Source organism: Magallana gigas, chromosome 2 (genome assembly GCF_963853765.1).
Source record: "Magallana gigas chromosome 2, xbMagGiga1.1, whole genome shotgun sequence".
Classification (NCBI taxonomy): domain Eukaryota; kingdom Metazoa; phylum Mollusca; class Bivalvia; order Ostreida; family Ostreidae; genus Magallana; species Magallana gigas.
The window spans coordinates 11,509,511-11,524,971 of NC_088854.1; the positions used below are offsets into that span (position 1 = coordinate 11,509,511).

A 15,461-nucleotide genomic window follows, 5' to 3' on the forward strand; every position below is an offset into this window, starting at 1 on the left:
TTCTGTTTGGACTTCCTTTTCTCCGTTTTTCGACCCTTCATATGGGAAAGTGTTCTCCAAAGGAAGATTTCTTTTCTCACTTCACAATTGAAAAAAAATCACCATTCATCTTTACATAGATATATATTTGAATTATTTAGACTTTCTCAGGCATGTCTGATTTTTATTTAATGTCATGATCATAGTACATGCATTAAAATCATAATATTTTATTGATAATTATCAACTTTTGCAAAAGAAAACCCAACATAATTCGATGACTACAGACGGGATACTCCAAATGTACATCATATAAACGAGGGGATGTTGTTCTACCCTGATTGTATCAAAAGTTTGCTTTGGAAGAGATTTTAGACCAATACATCTTTACTTGTTTCTTTATTGATTGTAAACTTGAAATTATAGTACATTATTCTTTTTGCATTTTGTGTATAGATACAGTACAGTATGAATGTAAAGTGTAATGAAATATAAACAAAACAAAGTCAACGTGAGGAATATATGCAATTATTATGTAAACATTGTACTTGTATTTGAATTATTATTCATTTTTGATTTGAGAGAGAGAGAGTATTGATAAAAATTCCCATGCGATAACAAGGTAATGAATAGATGTGTACACATGTATCAATATTAAAAAAATTCTTAATAAAATTATAATAAGCAATGTCCAATTTTCTGGTTTACAGTTCATACAAGTAAACATTATATGTCAATAGCTGCTGTTAAAGTATACAGTTGATAAAATGAATATGTAATTTATAGATATAGGGCAAGTTTTACATACAAATTGACCACTCATGAAATAATGGAACAGAACATATTCTACATTAAGGCGCCCTAATGATTCACAGGGACATATTCTCCATTATTGGCGCCCTAATGATACACAGGGACATATTCTCCATTATTGGCACCCTTATGATGACCAGATTGCCATAACTCGTGGTTTGGTCGTACATGTAATTCTGATCTCCTTCGATATACGATTAATAGAGATAATATGATAGTTAGAATTATCACAAGATAAGGATTAGATACTGGTATTAAGCATATATTTCTTTAAACGATAATGATTATGACTTTTGATTACTATGATATCGATATAATTAGAGAAAAGGTAATTATACCAGTATTATATTTTCAGCTATAGTACCTGGCTTTTAAGTTTCCAGAACTTGTACCTAACCCATCTGTTCACAACAGCAAACAATAAATAATGTTCAAAGCAAAATTTAACTATAGACACACTCCTTAAAATATATTATGTTCTTTTAAAAATACCTATTGCAAGTGTACCTGACAGTTCGAACTTTTTATAAACAAACTTCTGCGTACTTCTTTGTACGACGTTTTGTCCTTTTGAAATGTATTACAGTTTGATAGACGCATAAATTTTTCTTTCTGGAAAAAACTTGCCTTTAGGAATCTAGGAAAGTTTTTTGTTATGAAAGCACAGTTATAACTTTGTTCCGCTCTTGCAATTGAGTTTTGTAACAAAGTCCCCCTTGGATCCGTTTTGTTTACTCCCGTTCCCACTTGGAGTATTCTCCCTAGAGTCTTTAACTACCGAACCTTCTTGTTCCGGATAGGAATTACTGGTAGAAGTGTCTCCTTTGGGCAAACGTGGACTTTTTATTTTCCCGTCGCCCCTGTCTCCGTTTTTCAGATCACGAGCGGATTTTTCCGCTGTTTTTATCTCCCTTCCATATCCCCTTCCATGCTTACTGGCTGGGGTACCTATTTGGTTCTGTTTGTCTTGTTTTGTATCGTTGGCAGCAGTGACTGGAGTTTCTGTTTGGGCTGCATCGGCCGTTGTGGCCTCAGCTATGCCTTTTGCCACAATGGGACCATCTTTGTGTAGTAGAGTACACGGCCATACTAAGAAATCATATCTATCCCCTGAGGTCATATACTTCTTGTAGTATTTTTCATCAAATGGGTGCATGTGCCTCATATCAAACATCAGTGCCATGGGTGGTGTTTGAATGGCCATATACCAGCACATCTCTACACATTTTTCCGCGAATATTTTGCTCTTCTGCCATTTGATCCATGTTCTTTCTTTGACAAATTCCTAACAAATTATTCATAAGTTTAAACACAAAAAAAATTAAACAACAACACAAAATTATATGAACAAAATTTAACACTTTCCAGTCAAAAATAAATTATCTTTATATTTTAAATGATTCCAACCCACTCAGTATCAAAGAACTGAATGCCAAGCCATGAAATATGAAGGGTCTTATCACAGTAAGTGTTTTTAAAGAACTTACATCTTGTATTGAGGTTTTTGTCCTGTTAGCAGATAATTTTTTGAGCTGTCTGATAAGTCCTGTTTCTTCTTTAGTGATGTTTTCTTCAGTTTTGTCTTCTCTCTGAATATATCTTGTCGGTTTAATATATATATAAAACGCATTTATCGTTCTTAGTTCGTGAGATCATTTGTTTTTTATCTAGTCTACGAAAATTATCAGAATTTACACGAACATGCCATTTTTAATGTAGTCTCAATAGCATTCCACATAAATCAATTGAATATTTTTGTTTAATTATCCTTTCTTTGTTTTATTTATATGTCATTGTTGTCAATGGAAAACATTGTCTTTAAGATCATGTTAAAGGGTTAACGCAAACAGCGAAATGAAATGCTAACAGTAACTACATCTACATGCAATCAATAGGGGTTTTGTACTTGGTTAACACGGTGAGTTAGGTCTAACTCAGAGCCCCTCTATTACCTGATTTACTGAACACGATGAAATTATTGAAATCATCTTTGCGTCGAAGTTCTTTGCTTTTATTTCTGTATGTTCAAATGCTTCCTGAAATCCAAAAGAAATAAAGTAAACTGTTCACGTAAATATTCAACATTCATCATGCACGGATCTATAAAAGGGGCAGACACTCTCTCTCTCTCTCTCTCTCTCTCTCTCTCTCTCTCTCGTGAAAAATTCAGCCTTATCAATAAAGTGACCAAAATAGGCATTGGATTACCCCTCAAATAATCCCTCGTACCGTCCTCGGGGGTAAATCCTGATCCGCGCATGCATAATTCAAATTAAAAACATGCCTCTATGAAATATTACATGTATAATACAAGGTAAAAATCATTAGGTGTTTACTTTAAGTATCTTTAGGAGAGAATCAATGCATTGCTTATCATCTTGACCATTTTGCCCAAGTTCTTCAAAAGCGTCGGTCCACTCGTTGTCATAAACCTGCATAAAGTTTTCACCTATTTTTGTTGGTCGAATTTCCGTGCTAAGATCTGCAATGTTTGGATTATTGTCCAAAAGTTTTCTTCCTGCAAGTTCGCTGAGCCTTAAAAAAATGCATTGTTGTTCAAGTTTGTAATTGTCGTTTACAAGAAAAGTATTTTAGATGTACGTAAATGGGAAAATTTTACCTAGTCAACGCTTCTTTCTTCTCCAATGAGAGTTTCTTCACTTGTGCTTGATGGCTTTGTAAATTACTTTTCAATGCGTTTTCTACTAAATCGTGTTCCCTTTTTTGTGCATCTATTTCGCATCTGACTTTTTCTAGCATCTTTTCTTTTTCTTTTTTGTAGAATTCCGTCTCCTTAATCTTTTGCTCTAATATTTTTATTTTTTCGTTCTGTTCCCTTCTCTCCCTTTCGTATTGTTCTCTCCTGTTGTTTGCATCTTTTAGGGACCAATTTAGTTTGTCCCTCTCCTCTTTGTATCGTGCTTCCAAGGACTTCACCTCATCAGCATTCCATGTCTTTCCTCCATTTTGTCTGTCACTTGTTGACTTGTTGGTTGTTGCGCTCGAACAATCATAATCAGGTGGTGGCTCAGACGGCTCAGGAAGTTGATGTTGATCTTGTGTTTTGCCAATGGCACCGTCTGTTGTTTTCGCTTCTTCTCCCCGTTTTTTCTATACCATGGTCAATTTTTTGTTGGTTGAATTATAAATGTATACGTGTTTGGTGTAATTTATGTTATTTTACTCCGATTAACAGAAAATAAAATGGTTTGTCTTTTAATTCATATCATGACGATATTATTGATTTGGATTATTGGGATCGTAAATATATGTTTAGTACGTTTGAAAATCGTCTTTTAAACAAGAATTATCAAATTAAAATTAATGAAATTAAATCTTCAAATTAGTAACATGGAACATTAACGTGGTATAGAAAATCATGATATGTAGTGTTACTAAATAACATTGATACGCTTACCAAAAAATTATCAATTTCATTTTGCAGCTGTTGAACAATACTAATTTGTTCTTTTTTGAGCGCTTCCAATTCTTTTGGAGATTTTTTACTTAGAATTAGAGTGCACAAATGTTTAAATTCTTTAGTCATTTCTTTGTATTTTTTCTTTGTTTCCTCCTGTTTTTTCTTTTCTTCCTCTCTTCGAATCTGTTCCTGCCTTTCAATTGCCTTCTTATCATCTTCCTAATTTCAAGATAAAGGTTTTGATTAAATTACAAAGTAAGACACCAAACTAGTATCATATAATTATTAGCAATAATGATGATGTTTGAAGGGACAAAGTCACTTTTTGAGTTGAAAAGTTTTATTTTTCTACTTTTAATATCTATAATGATTTTTATTAGGTTTTTAAATGGTCAACCAAAAGCTAATGTCAGGGAATATTTATAACGTCTTGTGTTGATTTATATGAGAGAGAGAGAGAGAGAGAGAGAGAGAGAGAGAACAACAACAACAAAGCAAATTACCTTTTTATCTTTTTTAGGCATATCTGTCCATAATTTACTCTCAAAAAGAGTTTCAAAAATTTGTTATACTTCACAAACCGAAAGTGAAAATAAATTGGTTTTTCCAGGGTTTCTTTTAATACGCTAATACCTGATATTTAGGCCAGGTGGTATATTTGTAAGTGTTAGCAATAAATGGATTCCAAGAATATGTCTATACATAACCACATCCATGTTCAACTTTTGAAGATGCCAAATATTTTCTCTTATTTTTGAAGTCTAAGATTTTACTCAATAATGCATATTTTTGCATCCATTCTTAAAACCATAACGGTTCATGGGATGACACTATCCAATTTCTCAGTTCAAAGTATAGAAGTAACAATAACAATTTTATCATTTCGTATGTTAAACAGTACTTAATTACTGCCTTGATGGAAATAATGATATTTTCTATTAGAAATAACATTTTTAAAGTTTTAAGATATGGCACTTTTTGAGATGCGTGGGTATTAGGGAGGAGGTGTCAGGTCCCCGGAAAAGCAGCGTCGATGAATATACACGGCAAATTTATGAGGAATGGACAAGTTAAGTTATTTTTCTCAAAACATTGCTACACGAATTAGTTGATAACCCGCGCGAGCGCGGGAATTAACACTTAACAAATGAATGACATAATGCAACAATGTTGAATCATAATTTTATCCGTATATATTGTGTCCAAATTTTTTCTTTATAGTTTTCTTAACCTACTCTTTAAAATTGAAATTTAAAAAACTGCTAAATTAAAGATTTAAAAATAGGAAAGTCCACTCTACAACCATTTGTTGAGAAAAAAGGTCACAGCTTGCTTATTAAGGTCTTCCGTTTCCAACGGAAGACCTTATAGTTTTCGTACGATTTCTTCTTATTATTATTTTTTTCCACAAATTTTGTGCACGCGATTTCTCGAAAACTATTCGATCGATTTCAATCATTTTTTCACAGAAAATGGGACTTGATGTAATCTTCATACATTTTTTAGATGTTTTCTGTCGTCACTTCCGGTACCGATTTATCGGCCATTTTGCACATTTTCACGACCTATTTTGTGCAGAGCTGATCTCAGAAACTATCAGAGATATGACTATGAAATTTTCAGGATAGGTAGTCTATAGTTTGAAGTTGTGCACTATTATGTTGTTTTACGCCAGTGGCGCCATTTCTTGGAGCTCGCCTGGGCTCGAAAATTGAGTACGAATTTTCATTCAAAATTTTCATACGTTTTCATCTGTATCTTTTTATCAGTTGGTAGTTTGTTAAGACATATATAACAAAAGTAGTAGATAATTAAGCGTTCTTTCCAACAAAATCAAGAAAAAGGGGCTGGCCCCTTAAATTAGGGGCCAAGACACTCGTAAACTCTATTACAAATAACTTAAAAACGATCAAAATTTTGTAATGCAAGATAGAAGCAAAGTTGTTGATTGTAGCAATATTTATCAGGTAAAATCATTTTCACACCCATTTATGACGTAATTAGGGATTTTAAGGGACCAAAGTACTTAAACTTTGATGCAATATATCTTGAGAATGAGACATATTTTGTTAGGCAATGTAGAAAAGAAAATGTTTGCATTGATGATTCTAATCGATTCCACTAATCAAAACTCTAAAGTCTGTCCCCATTAAGGATCTAGAGGGCTGGCCCCTAAAATATTCAATCATTTGTATCTCAAAAATGAACAACAATTTTAGATGGGTGTAAAAACAAAAAATGTTAGTATTCGTGAGACCTTTCGATTGAACTCAAGAAAAAGGGACTGGCCCCTTAAATGAGGGGCCAAGACACTCGTAAACTGTATTACAGATAACTTGAAAACAATCAAGATTTCAAATATCTTTGGTACCTAGCCTTTTTACAAAATTGATACCAGCGAGATTTTAGTCACTGTAAGTGATTGAGACACAAACTTTTATAAATGATAGACAATCGATTGAAGATATATTTAACGGGTTTTCTTTTGTCAACCGTCACTTCCGGTACTCACCAGAAGAGTTCAAACAATTTATTTTTTTCACAAGTTTAACTGATTATCTTTGGTGTTTCATCTTCCATGATTAACAGTGGTGTACACTAAACAAATGAATAAAAAAACCTAGTTTTTATTTTCATAAACCTCTTTTGTTCGTCCGTTTTCGGTCTCGAGACAAAAACCTAGATTCACCAAGATCGCAGATTTGGCAGAGAATATCGATATTTCATCGTATCATATGAAAACAAAATCGGGCGGAAGACCTAATCGTTACTCGTAACGAGATCTAGTTTGAGTTGTAGCTTTGTCTCAATAGAGGATACCCGGTCTCATAAACCATCAATTTGCACGAGATATTTGTGTCTGTGTCTATAAAGGTACATTAAAGTCATATTTTCATTAAAAATATATATTAACCCCTCTTGTTACTATTTCAGATTTTTAAATCTTCAAATTAAGTCTGCAGATGTGCAGTTCTAGAGCTATTCAAAGTGATTGCATAATTTGCATATAAAACAACATATAGAACATCTTATTTATTGTTTTTCATCTTTAGACGACAGTTTTGGCCATTTTTGTGCAGGAACAAGCCAGTTCAAAAAGGTTTACATTTTTATTCTCAAATGTACAAGATGTCTGCACATACCCCTTAAAGGGACTTGTATGAAAACAATTTTCTGTGATGCATATGTCATTATTCCTGGTGTTTCCGGGAAAAAAAATGTACAAAAATTGTTTTAAATAAAAACCTGCAAAAGTCGATTAATCTTGTTGTGAATTAATAGGGCTGCGAATAATAAATTTTTTTTTTGGTAGCAGTTTTGATTTGAAATAGAATGAAATTTCATATGGTATCCATGCAGTTTACAAAGCTATTGTTTTGCCTACGATAGATATATAATCATGTATTTACATTGTCCAGTGTCTTTGTCCGTGTTAACACTACGTATCGATTTTGTACTATATAACCCATAATACAAATGACGCCAAAATGAGGCGCCGGTGGGTTTTGCTTATTTATATTTAAAGATTTAATCGTACGATGGCCTAAAATTATATAAATATAAGTAATAAAGAATCATTCTTTGAATATAATGAGGTGATAATTTCGGTCGGGGCGTGATCAAATCTATCATAAAGCCCTTCGGGCTTTATTGGATTTGATCACGCCCCGACCAACATTATCACCTCATAATACTCAAAGAATGATTCCTTATTCCTTATAAAATAAAATAAAAAAAAAAAGTGTTGTTTTAAAAAAAAGTACTGGTGCATCGGTGACTCGAACTATCAAATATAGCATTGAATAATATATATATATAAAGCATTGAATGATTTATATATTCCATGCAAAATAACTCTTCAAATTTTGCTTTTAACAATAGAATCAATGTTTTGTAATGCAAAGTGTTTTACCAACATGTATGAAATATATTTTATACCGATGAAATAGAAATCAATGTTTGAGAACTAGTTATGTTAATTTCATGTAAATACATACGCAGTGATCAGGTTGTTGCATTTAGAGGTAATTAAAGATCACCGAATTTAAAGGAAAAACACACTGAAAAGAATATAAATGAGTCGGAGTTCTCCATGGATCCAATACGCCAAACAAGTAATTGTGTGATTGGTGGCAACACTAACACTAGAATACTAATTAAAATTGTAAAACAGAAATCCGGGTAATTTTTTATCGAACATTGCTGAGGATCGGAGATCGTTAGTGTGACTTCGTTAAAGTTTCTGTGAAAATAAGCGCCAACAAAATTTGATTCTTACATGTATTGAAATATTCGACAATTAAAAAAACGGTTTCGACTATTCAAAATTCCTATGGTATTTATTTATCAAATAAGTAGACATCTGAACACAACTCGTTGATTTTTATTTGATTTGAAATTGCATCATCTCGTCATCCAGGAACTCATTTTTTATCAGCTTTTGTGAATCAAAACTATTTCAAAACATTTGGAGTGATTTTCGGGGGATTGACAATCTTATCTATAGGCTAAGCATTTATCTTATATTTCTTGCTGTAAATCAAACAATACCATAATAATAAGAATACATGTTAATCATCTTTGGACACCCAAGGTACTTGGACGTGATCGCCTGTGGATATCCGACGATGCGTGTTCGTTTCTCATTTTTTGTTGAACACAGTCAAGGAAAACTATTTATCTAAATAAACATCCTTTTCGTCAAGGGCATTTGGGGATTCTTCTAAAAAGTTGAAATTAACTTCGACCTCTTCGTTTGTGTCTTCTATTTTACCTACGACTTTTATTTCAGTGCCGCCGAATATGAACTTAACCCGGACAGACTTTCTGGATCCGTAATTCAGTTTAGATAGATCAACTTCAAGAGTTCCTAAATATTTACAACCGTCATCGTCAATAAATTTCGGATTATCTTCGGTTGACGTGTAGATATTGAATATGATGCTCTTTTGACCGGGGTGCAAGGGGACGTAGGGCCGGCCCTCTTGGGTCTCCTCCTTCTCTAACACGTCTCCTTTCTGGACATGTTTACTAAAAATATTTTCGCAGTAATATTTATTATTCATGAGTTTTGGTTTAGTCCGAGGGTGGAGCTCTTTCACTTTTTCAAATTCCTCACATGTACATACACCGTACGTTAATCTCGCGACTCTCACTGAAATTTCATTAGGCTCGTGTCCAAAGAGGACCGCCCCTTTCAGTACTGCTAGTCCTGCTTCTTTGGGTACAACTACATCCATATCTGGAAAGGACGATCTTATCTTTCCTTCCAAGAACTGAGATTCTGAGAATCCCCCCACCATAAGAATAGTTTTTGTTCCTTTAACTTTCGAAGACTCTAGAAGTTTTGTTATATGCTTAACAATATCATCGCAAACCTCTGAAAACATGTCTGACAAACGTTTTGAAGATATTCGAAGTTTGTCCAAATTCCAAGTTAAGCCTTCGCCGCAAGAGGCTTCACTTGTCACAACTTGAATATCCTTGTGATGAATTTGTTTACAGTAATTCTTCAACGTCACTGGCATTTTTATTGTAATATTTCGAGACGGAGTTTTCTGTTCCCCTTGTTCACATTCTGATTCCAAAAACCGCTTTTGCAGTTCGAACTCGCGGTAAATCTCCATCACGTCTAAGGCATGCTCTCTTTTGTATGTCTCGAATTCTTTTGGACCAAGAATTTCTGATAAGACTTTGTAAAAGGCTTTGTCTACATAGGTACCTCCCCATGGTCCACCGGAGGCGAGCTCAAGCTCTCTTATTCTTCCATCTTTTTGAATTTCATGTATTGTTATGTCAACAGTTCCCCCTAAAATTACAAAAACGTTATAATGATTATAAAATATCAGAGTATTATACATTGCAAAATCATATCAATGAAAACGAAAACGACCACGAACCTCCAGCATCTAAGACCAAATAACGACTTCCTTCCTGAAATACACTGAAGCTTTTTTGGTCATCGCCCTGCTCTAGCGATAAGTGTTTACAGTATATAGATGCTGCCTCTGGCTCCAATGCCATTGTTAAGTTTTCACTAGGAATATTTGCCTATAGAAATATAGAAATAGACAAGTATAAAGATAGTATAATAATGACTATTGCTATTAGGTACGCTATGATGTGTATCAAAATGTTGAGATGTGATTTATTTTGACTCGGTAATCTAAAGATAGAATTTGTGCAGAAGTTAGAATTTACATGTACAAACCCTTTTTGCGGCTTCTCTCATAAATTGTTTAGCAGGGTCATCCCATATGGCAGGGATAGTAAGCACCCAGTGAATTTTATGCTGATGTATAATTTCCATTCCACGGTTGTTTAAATGGTCCAGCAGGTGCTTTTGCAAGTAGCCAATGGCATGTGCGAACACATCTATTGCAGGAAGTCGCTTATTGTTGATATCACGAATTGTAGTTTTCAGTGTTAGTTTCTGTGCAGAAATAAATGGCATTTTAAGGGCATTTTTCAGCATTTCAACAATAAGAATAAACATATGCACTGTACAATAAAAGTAAAATACTTTAACATTATGTTTGCTTGTCGACGAATCACAGCAAAAATTTGAGGGATAAAATAAAAGCAATGGATAGTTAAATTCAGCGTTACAAAATCCATTAATCATATTTCAATACATAATAACGTATGTTTTAATTATTGTCACCTAACTATATCTGATCTATATTACACTCTCGTTTAATTTTACAAACTAGTAACAAAAATCGCAAAAAATGGACATGGTAACAGGTCTGGTCGTTACAAGAAATATGCAAAATTTGAAGAGTCCATATCTTATAAATATTAAGTTTCTATGTAGTTTCTAGAATTTGATTTCTTACGCTATTTATACGATACCCCCCCCCCAGAAAAAAAACCCCACAACACACACAAAACATCTGATCTGCTACGTTTTTTATCAATATCTGTTTACTTTTTTTTATTAACATCTGTTTACTAATGTTTAAGTTATGTCATTATTTACAATAAAACACAGTTACAGCAAAAATGCTTGCAACGAATGAATGCTTACAGCGAAATTAATTTTAATTCCCCTTTATTAAAGACAAAATACATGTACTTCTATCATACTAGTCAAAATTGTTTGTTCTCGGCACTTCACTGTAAGAGTGTTTTATTGTAAATAAAACACAAAAAAGCTATACTCACGGATTCTCTGATTTCGTTGAAAAGTTCCATTTTAAACCGTCTGAAATAGTAGAAGTCCTCGTGTTCGTTTTTCTCCGCCAGAAGGGTATACTCGGATTCTGCGTCGTATCCAAAGGCCACCAATGCTTTGTCAGAATCCAGCAACACGGACGTGGGGGTCTTAGGGGAAATCATGGTGGCGGACTTCCACGTTGCTGAAGAGATGTTAAGTTTGTCCTTTTTGTAGTCATCTGTCATTGAGTAGGCATAGCCCGAGTATGTGGTGCCGAAGTCAATAGCAGCCACCACTTCAAACTCGGGATCTACGTCCATGTCGGTGTTTTCCCAGTCCGACATTGCGTGTTGTTTATCAAATCATGCTGGTCAAATTCAACGTAATTACGATGGCCACTGTGTTTTAAATTGCAAGTCTATAATTAGAAATAGTACATATATACATTGTATGACTACTATCTATAAATGAATTCTATTATATATTTGTTCATCGTTCATTATTGTCCTCTCTGTACTCTCTGTTGACTATTGCATTGATTGTTTATTGATCGACCAAAACTAAACCTTGGTTGAGGGCACGGACTGACCTCAAGCCTCAGGATCATGAAGCAATTTCAGGTCAAAATTTCAGTCAGAAAACATTAAGACAGTGTATTTTTTTTTTACTTTTAAAGTCTAAAATTGCTTCATGATCCTACCATGGTAACCTTCATATACATGTATAGCTAGCCTATGGAAAATTGACAGTTCCTAATGCGTTACGTTGTAATGGAAATTAATGTACTTTTACTCTTTTTTTATTGATAACTATTTAAATGAGTTAAAGATAGAATGTAAATATAAACAATAAAAGGCTTTCTCGGGTGCTTCATAAGGGCTATGAGGGTAAAATAGCTATAACGTAAGCATTGCACCAAAGATAGCCTAATTATATTGTTTTGTATGATGCCCTGAATTGATTATTCGGTACGAGTCATAGATCGGAGGGTACGGTGAAATTAGACAGAATCACCAGTGTGTCGGGTTCATTCCTGATTGACCCATGAACGTACACTTAATAATGATTTCTTGACTCTTGTTATTATATTAAAAGTGAGAGTACCGGAAACTCCGACCAGTTCAAACCGAAAGTAGAATTTTCATAACACAATATACAGTGGGAATATAATATAAACTTGACAATATCAAACAATACCAATAACAATAGCTATAATAAATATCACTTACAATAATTTAGAGCTTTCAATCGCTACACGGCCTTATTATGAAGGCAAAGCTACGTGCATATAGAATACCTACATGTTGAACAAGAGTTATCTTCTCATGTGGGGTGCGCGACAGGTTAAAATATCATAACGTTCAACCAGACGCTCGGTTGTCTCCGTACATCTCCGACGAGCAGCTCGTCGGAAATATACGGAGACAGCCGAGCGTCTGGTTGAACGAGACTAAACTATAACGATTGTGTTAAAAAGATAACAGATAACAGTCGAAATATTGTTGACTGGATAATTAACAAAATTTTATAAAGCAAGAAAGAATATAGGCATTAAGTAATTGTCGTTTGAGGATTTTCCAAGCAGCAGATAAACGAAAAATATTTTCTAAGTACATGTATTATGAATTGTCATTTTCCATTGGAAACGCTTTCTGACTTGAAAATGTTTACAGTTTATCTTAAAATGAAGAAAGATCCAGCTTCTGCCAATGCAGTATCAATATAAAGCTTTTTTTTATATGATTGATGAATTCCTAGCTCTCTGATTGGCTCATATCCAATTTATCTAGAAAAAAAAATAGAACGTTATATTTATCTGCACGTGCCATAGGAGGTCCTCTACATTGAACTTAGAATAGATCGTCCAATAAAATATTGCATTTCTCAATTTGTTCGGCTATGGCTTCAAACTAAAATGTTCGAATTGATACAGACATATATTAAATTGGGTGTTATCAGGCAATGTTTTAGTCTGAAGCTACCTCTGCAATTCATTTATATAAACAGTATACTTTTCTAGGGCTTTACTAGATTACTTCATACTTCTGTTGTATAGTGCTGGCCATGTCTACGAAATAGCTACCAAATTGAGACTGTAAAAATAATTCGAAATTAATTTGAAACAAAAGCCTTTTAAGGGACAGCGGTAAACTTATTATTAACGGAATACGTACATGTAGCCCTGGGTGATATTTAATTAAGAGAACGACAATTCCTCGAGAGGTAGAAAAAAAATGTCAAATATTCCCCGCTTTGATTTCATTGAATCACGGATTTTATTGCCGATCAGTAGAATATGCATGGTGCCTAAACTACCTTGCACTATTTTTCCATGTGTTGGACAATGGTTATCGCGTGGATCCAAATTATTCAGGAAAAGCACGAAGATAAATTCTATTACTAAAGAAAAGACAATGGTCCTATTCATATAATGTTTTGTTAGCTGCACGACGGTTATCAAAGAAAACCTAGAATTACATGGCCCCTTTCCTGTATTAGTTAAAAATGGAATGACTTAACTACCGGTTTTCATCATAATATTTATTGTAATATTTCAAAAAGATTAATTCAATGAACATTATATTAAAAGTGTTATTCTAAATATACATAAAATGTAAAACAAAATGTCGTCTTCATACAAAAGAATGGGCAATGGGACAATAAAATGCAATCAAAATCTTTAAAGGTACAATATCCAACTGAAGAATGATTTCATTTGATATTATTCACGATTTGTACTTTGCAAGACATAATTATTCTTTCTTGGTAAATGAATTAAAATTATTATACGAGAAACAACTCAAAACTCAGAAACCATTAGTGGACCGGATCTTGCATGAACAAATATTTACAGTGTGACATTCTAATGCAAACAAATGAAAAACTATTACGTTATTCAATATATCAATGGCACTGAAACCATAACAATATAGTATAGTAAACAACATATTAACGTAGCGGAAATGTAAAAAAAAAAAATAACTGAATAAAGCAAAGTACTTTAAGACATGTTGACACAGTGTTCTTTTATCAGGCTTTAGAGACCAGTCCCTGTATTTATATAATAGAGTACAAAACTACTGAAGAAACACAGTCAAAGAGAATACAGATGGTTGGGTTTTTGTAATACCACCAAAATAACAAATTGTCAATGAAGCACCAACATTCAAAATTTTGTTGCTTTTTTTTCAGGTAAAATGAAAGAATAATTGAGCAATCATACACATCCAACACTCCCCTATTACTTGACACTGATATATAGTCATAATGAATAGCAAAGTTTGCATTGAATACACAAAATAATTTGATAAGGGTATGTAACACTCCGAATATTGTGTTGAGGTTCTTTATTTCCTTATATACAATGTACATAGATGTTGACAGATCCTAAAAATTCAAATAAAAATCTATTTATCACACTTGTAATATACAATGTAAATATCGAAATTATACACTCCCAATACTCTTTATTACATTCATTTATCTATAGTATTACCCTTTTCCTTTGTCTAATACATGTAAATACAGGTTTTTTCTATTCTCATTCAAAAACTTTACAAAATTATATATCTCAATATTAAATAGATAATTAAAACTTGTTTAAGCACACACTATCATTGCAATAAGCAAAGAAATTAACAAATACACATACCTAAGCAAGGACACACTGTGAATGTTAAATTTCTTGACTTCTCTCTTTGCCTTTCTCTTGGACAATGAAAATGAGCTAAGCAAGAATTACCTAGAATGCTATTCTTTCTATGACATCACAAAATAATTAACCAAAAACCTAAATGTACTTTCGATAATAAAGATATGCTATAAATATAAATCTGACTTAGCCTAGTGGTACAAGTCACAAGCCCACACACCAAAGGCACCCGGTTCAATCCCCAAAAACCACAGACACTTTTCTTTTTATATAAACGTTCAATAAATATCAAAATAAAATAATTATTCAAATTCCACCCTCTTACAGGTATAACTCGCAAAAAATGCACATCTATTCCTTTGTTTTTAACAACTTAAAGCATTCTAATTTCAAAAGGGCCAAATCTCCAGATAGATAACAGAATCTAAATTTCCTGT

General features: G+C 33.2%; 2 protein-coding genes and 1 long non-coding RNA gene across 6 annotated transcripts; all 3 read right to left on the reverse strand.

Moving 5' to 3' along the window:
- Window positions 1-193: 193 nt before the first annotated feature.
- Window positions 194-4,814, reverse strand: LOC105330293 (golgin subfamily A member 6-like protein 22). The gene is made up of 7 exons (XM_066075026.1): window positions 4,717-4,814; window positions 4,211-4,432; window positions 3,413-3,903; window positions 3,129-3,327; window positions 2,745-2,828; window positions 2,280-2,381; window positions 194-2,077 (listed from the first exon to the last, which is right to left on the reverse strand). The coding sequence occupies exons 1-7, from the start codon at window positions 4,735-4,737 to the stop codon at window positions 1,460-1,462; spliced, it is 1,737 nt and encodes a 578-aa protein (XP_065931098.1). The 5' UTR covers window positions 4,738-4,814; the 3' UTR covers window positions 194-1,459.
- Window positions 4,815-8,710: 3,896 nt separating this feature from the next.
- On the reverse strand, window positions 8,711-12,801 carry LOC105334863 (heat shock 70 kDa protein 12B). 4 transcript variants are annotated; one of them, XM_066075029.1, is made up of 5 exons: window positions 12,674-12,801; window positions 11,381-11,790; window positions 10,425-10,646; window positions 10,114-10,264; window positions 8,711-10,022 (listed from the first exon to the last, which is right to left on the reverse strand). In XM_066075029.1, exons 2-5 carry the CDS (start codon window positions 11,714-11,716, stop codon window positions 8,887-8,889), a joined length of 1,845 nt encoding a protein of 614 aa, XP_065931101.1. In that variant the 5' UTR covers window positions 11,717-11,790; window positions 12,674-12,801; the 3' UTR covers window positions 8,711-8,886. The 4 variants fall into 4 exon arrangements, with proteins under 4 accessions (XP_065931101.1, XP_065931102.1, XP_065931099.1 ...); XM_066075030.1 differs by having other exon boundaries at window positions 11,381-11,770; window positions 12,602-12,703; XM_066075027.1 differs by having other exon boundaries at window positions 12,602-12,693.
- Window positions 12,802-14,704: 1,903 nt separating this feature from the next.
- LOC136272723 (uncharacterized) lies at window positions 14,705-15,435 on the reverse strand. The gene is made up of 2 exons (XR_010710750.1): window positions 15,025-15,435; window positions 14,705-14,759 (listed from the first exon to the last, which is right to left on the reverse strand). It is a non-coding gene; the product is annotated as an uncharacterized lncRNA (long non-coding RNA).
- Window positions 15,436-15,461: the final 26 nt, after the last annotated feature.

Excerpts from the sequence above, each read along its gene's own strand:
- LOC105330293 (XM_066075026.1), bottom strand. The coding sequence starts at position 4,737 with ATGCCTAAAAAAGATAAAAAG. Across the intron at positions 4,433-4,716 it reads TGCCTAAAAAAGATAAAAAG|GAAGATGATAAGAAGGCAAT; the intron begins GTAATTTGCTTT and ends TCTTGAAATTAG. Across the intron at positions 3,328-3,412 it reads AAGAAAGAAGCGTTGACTAG|GCTCAGCGAACTTGCAGGAA; the intron begins GTAAAATTTTCC and ends CATTTTTTTAAG.
- LOC105334863 (XM_066075029.1), bottom strand. The coding sequence starts at position 11,716 with ATGTCGGACTGGGAAAACACCGACATGGACGTAGATCCCGAGTTTGAA. Across the intron at positions 10,265-10,424 it reads TGAGAGAAGCCGCAAAAAGG|GCAAATATTCCTAGTGAAAA; the intron begins GTTTGTACATGT and ends ATATTTCTATAG. Across the intron at positions 10,023-10,113 it reads TTTGGTCTTAGATGCTGGAG|GGGGAACTGTTGACATAACA; the intron begins GTTCGTGGTCGT and ends TTGTAATTTTAG.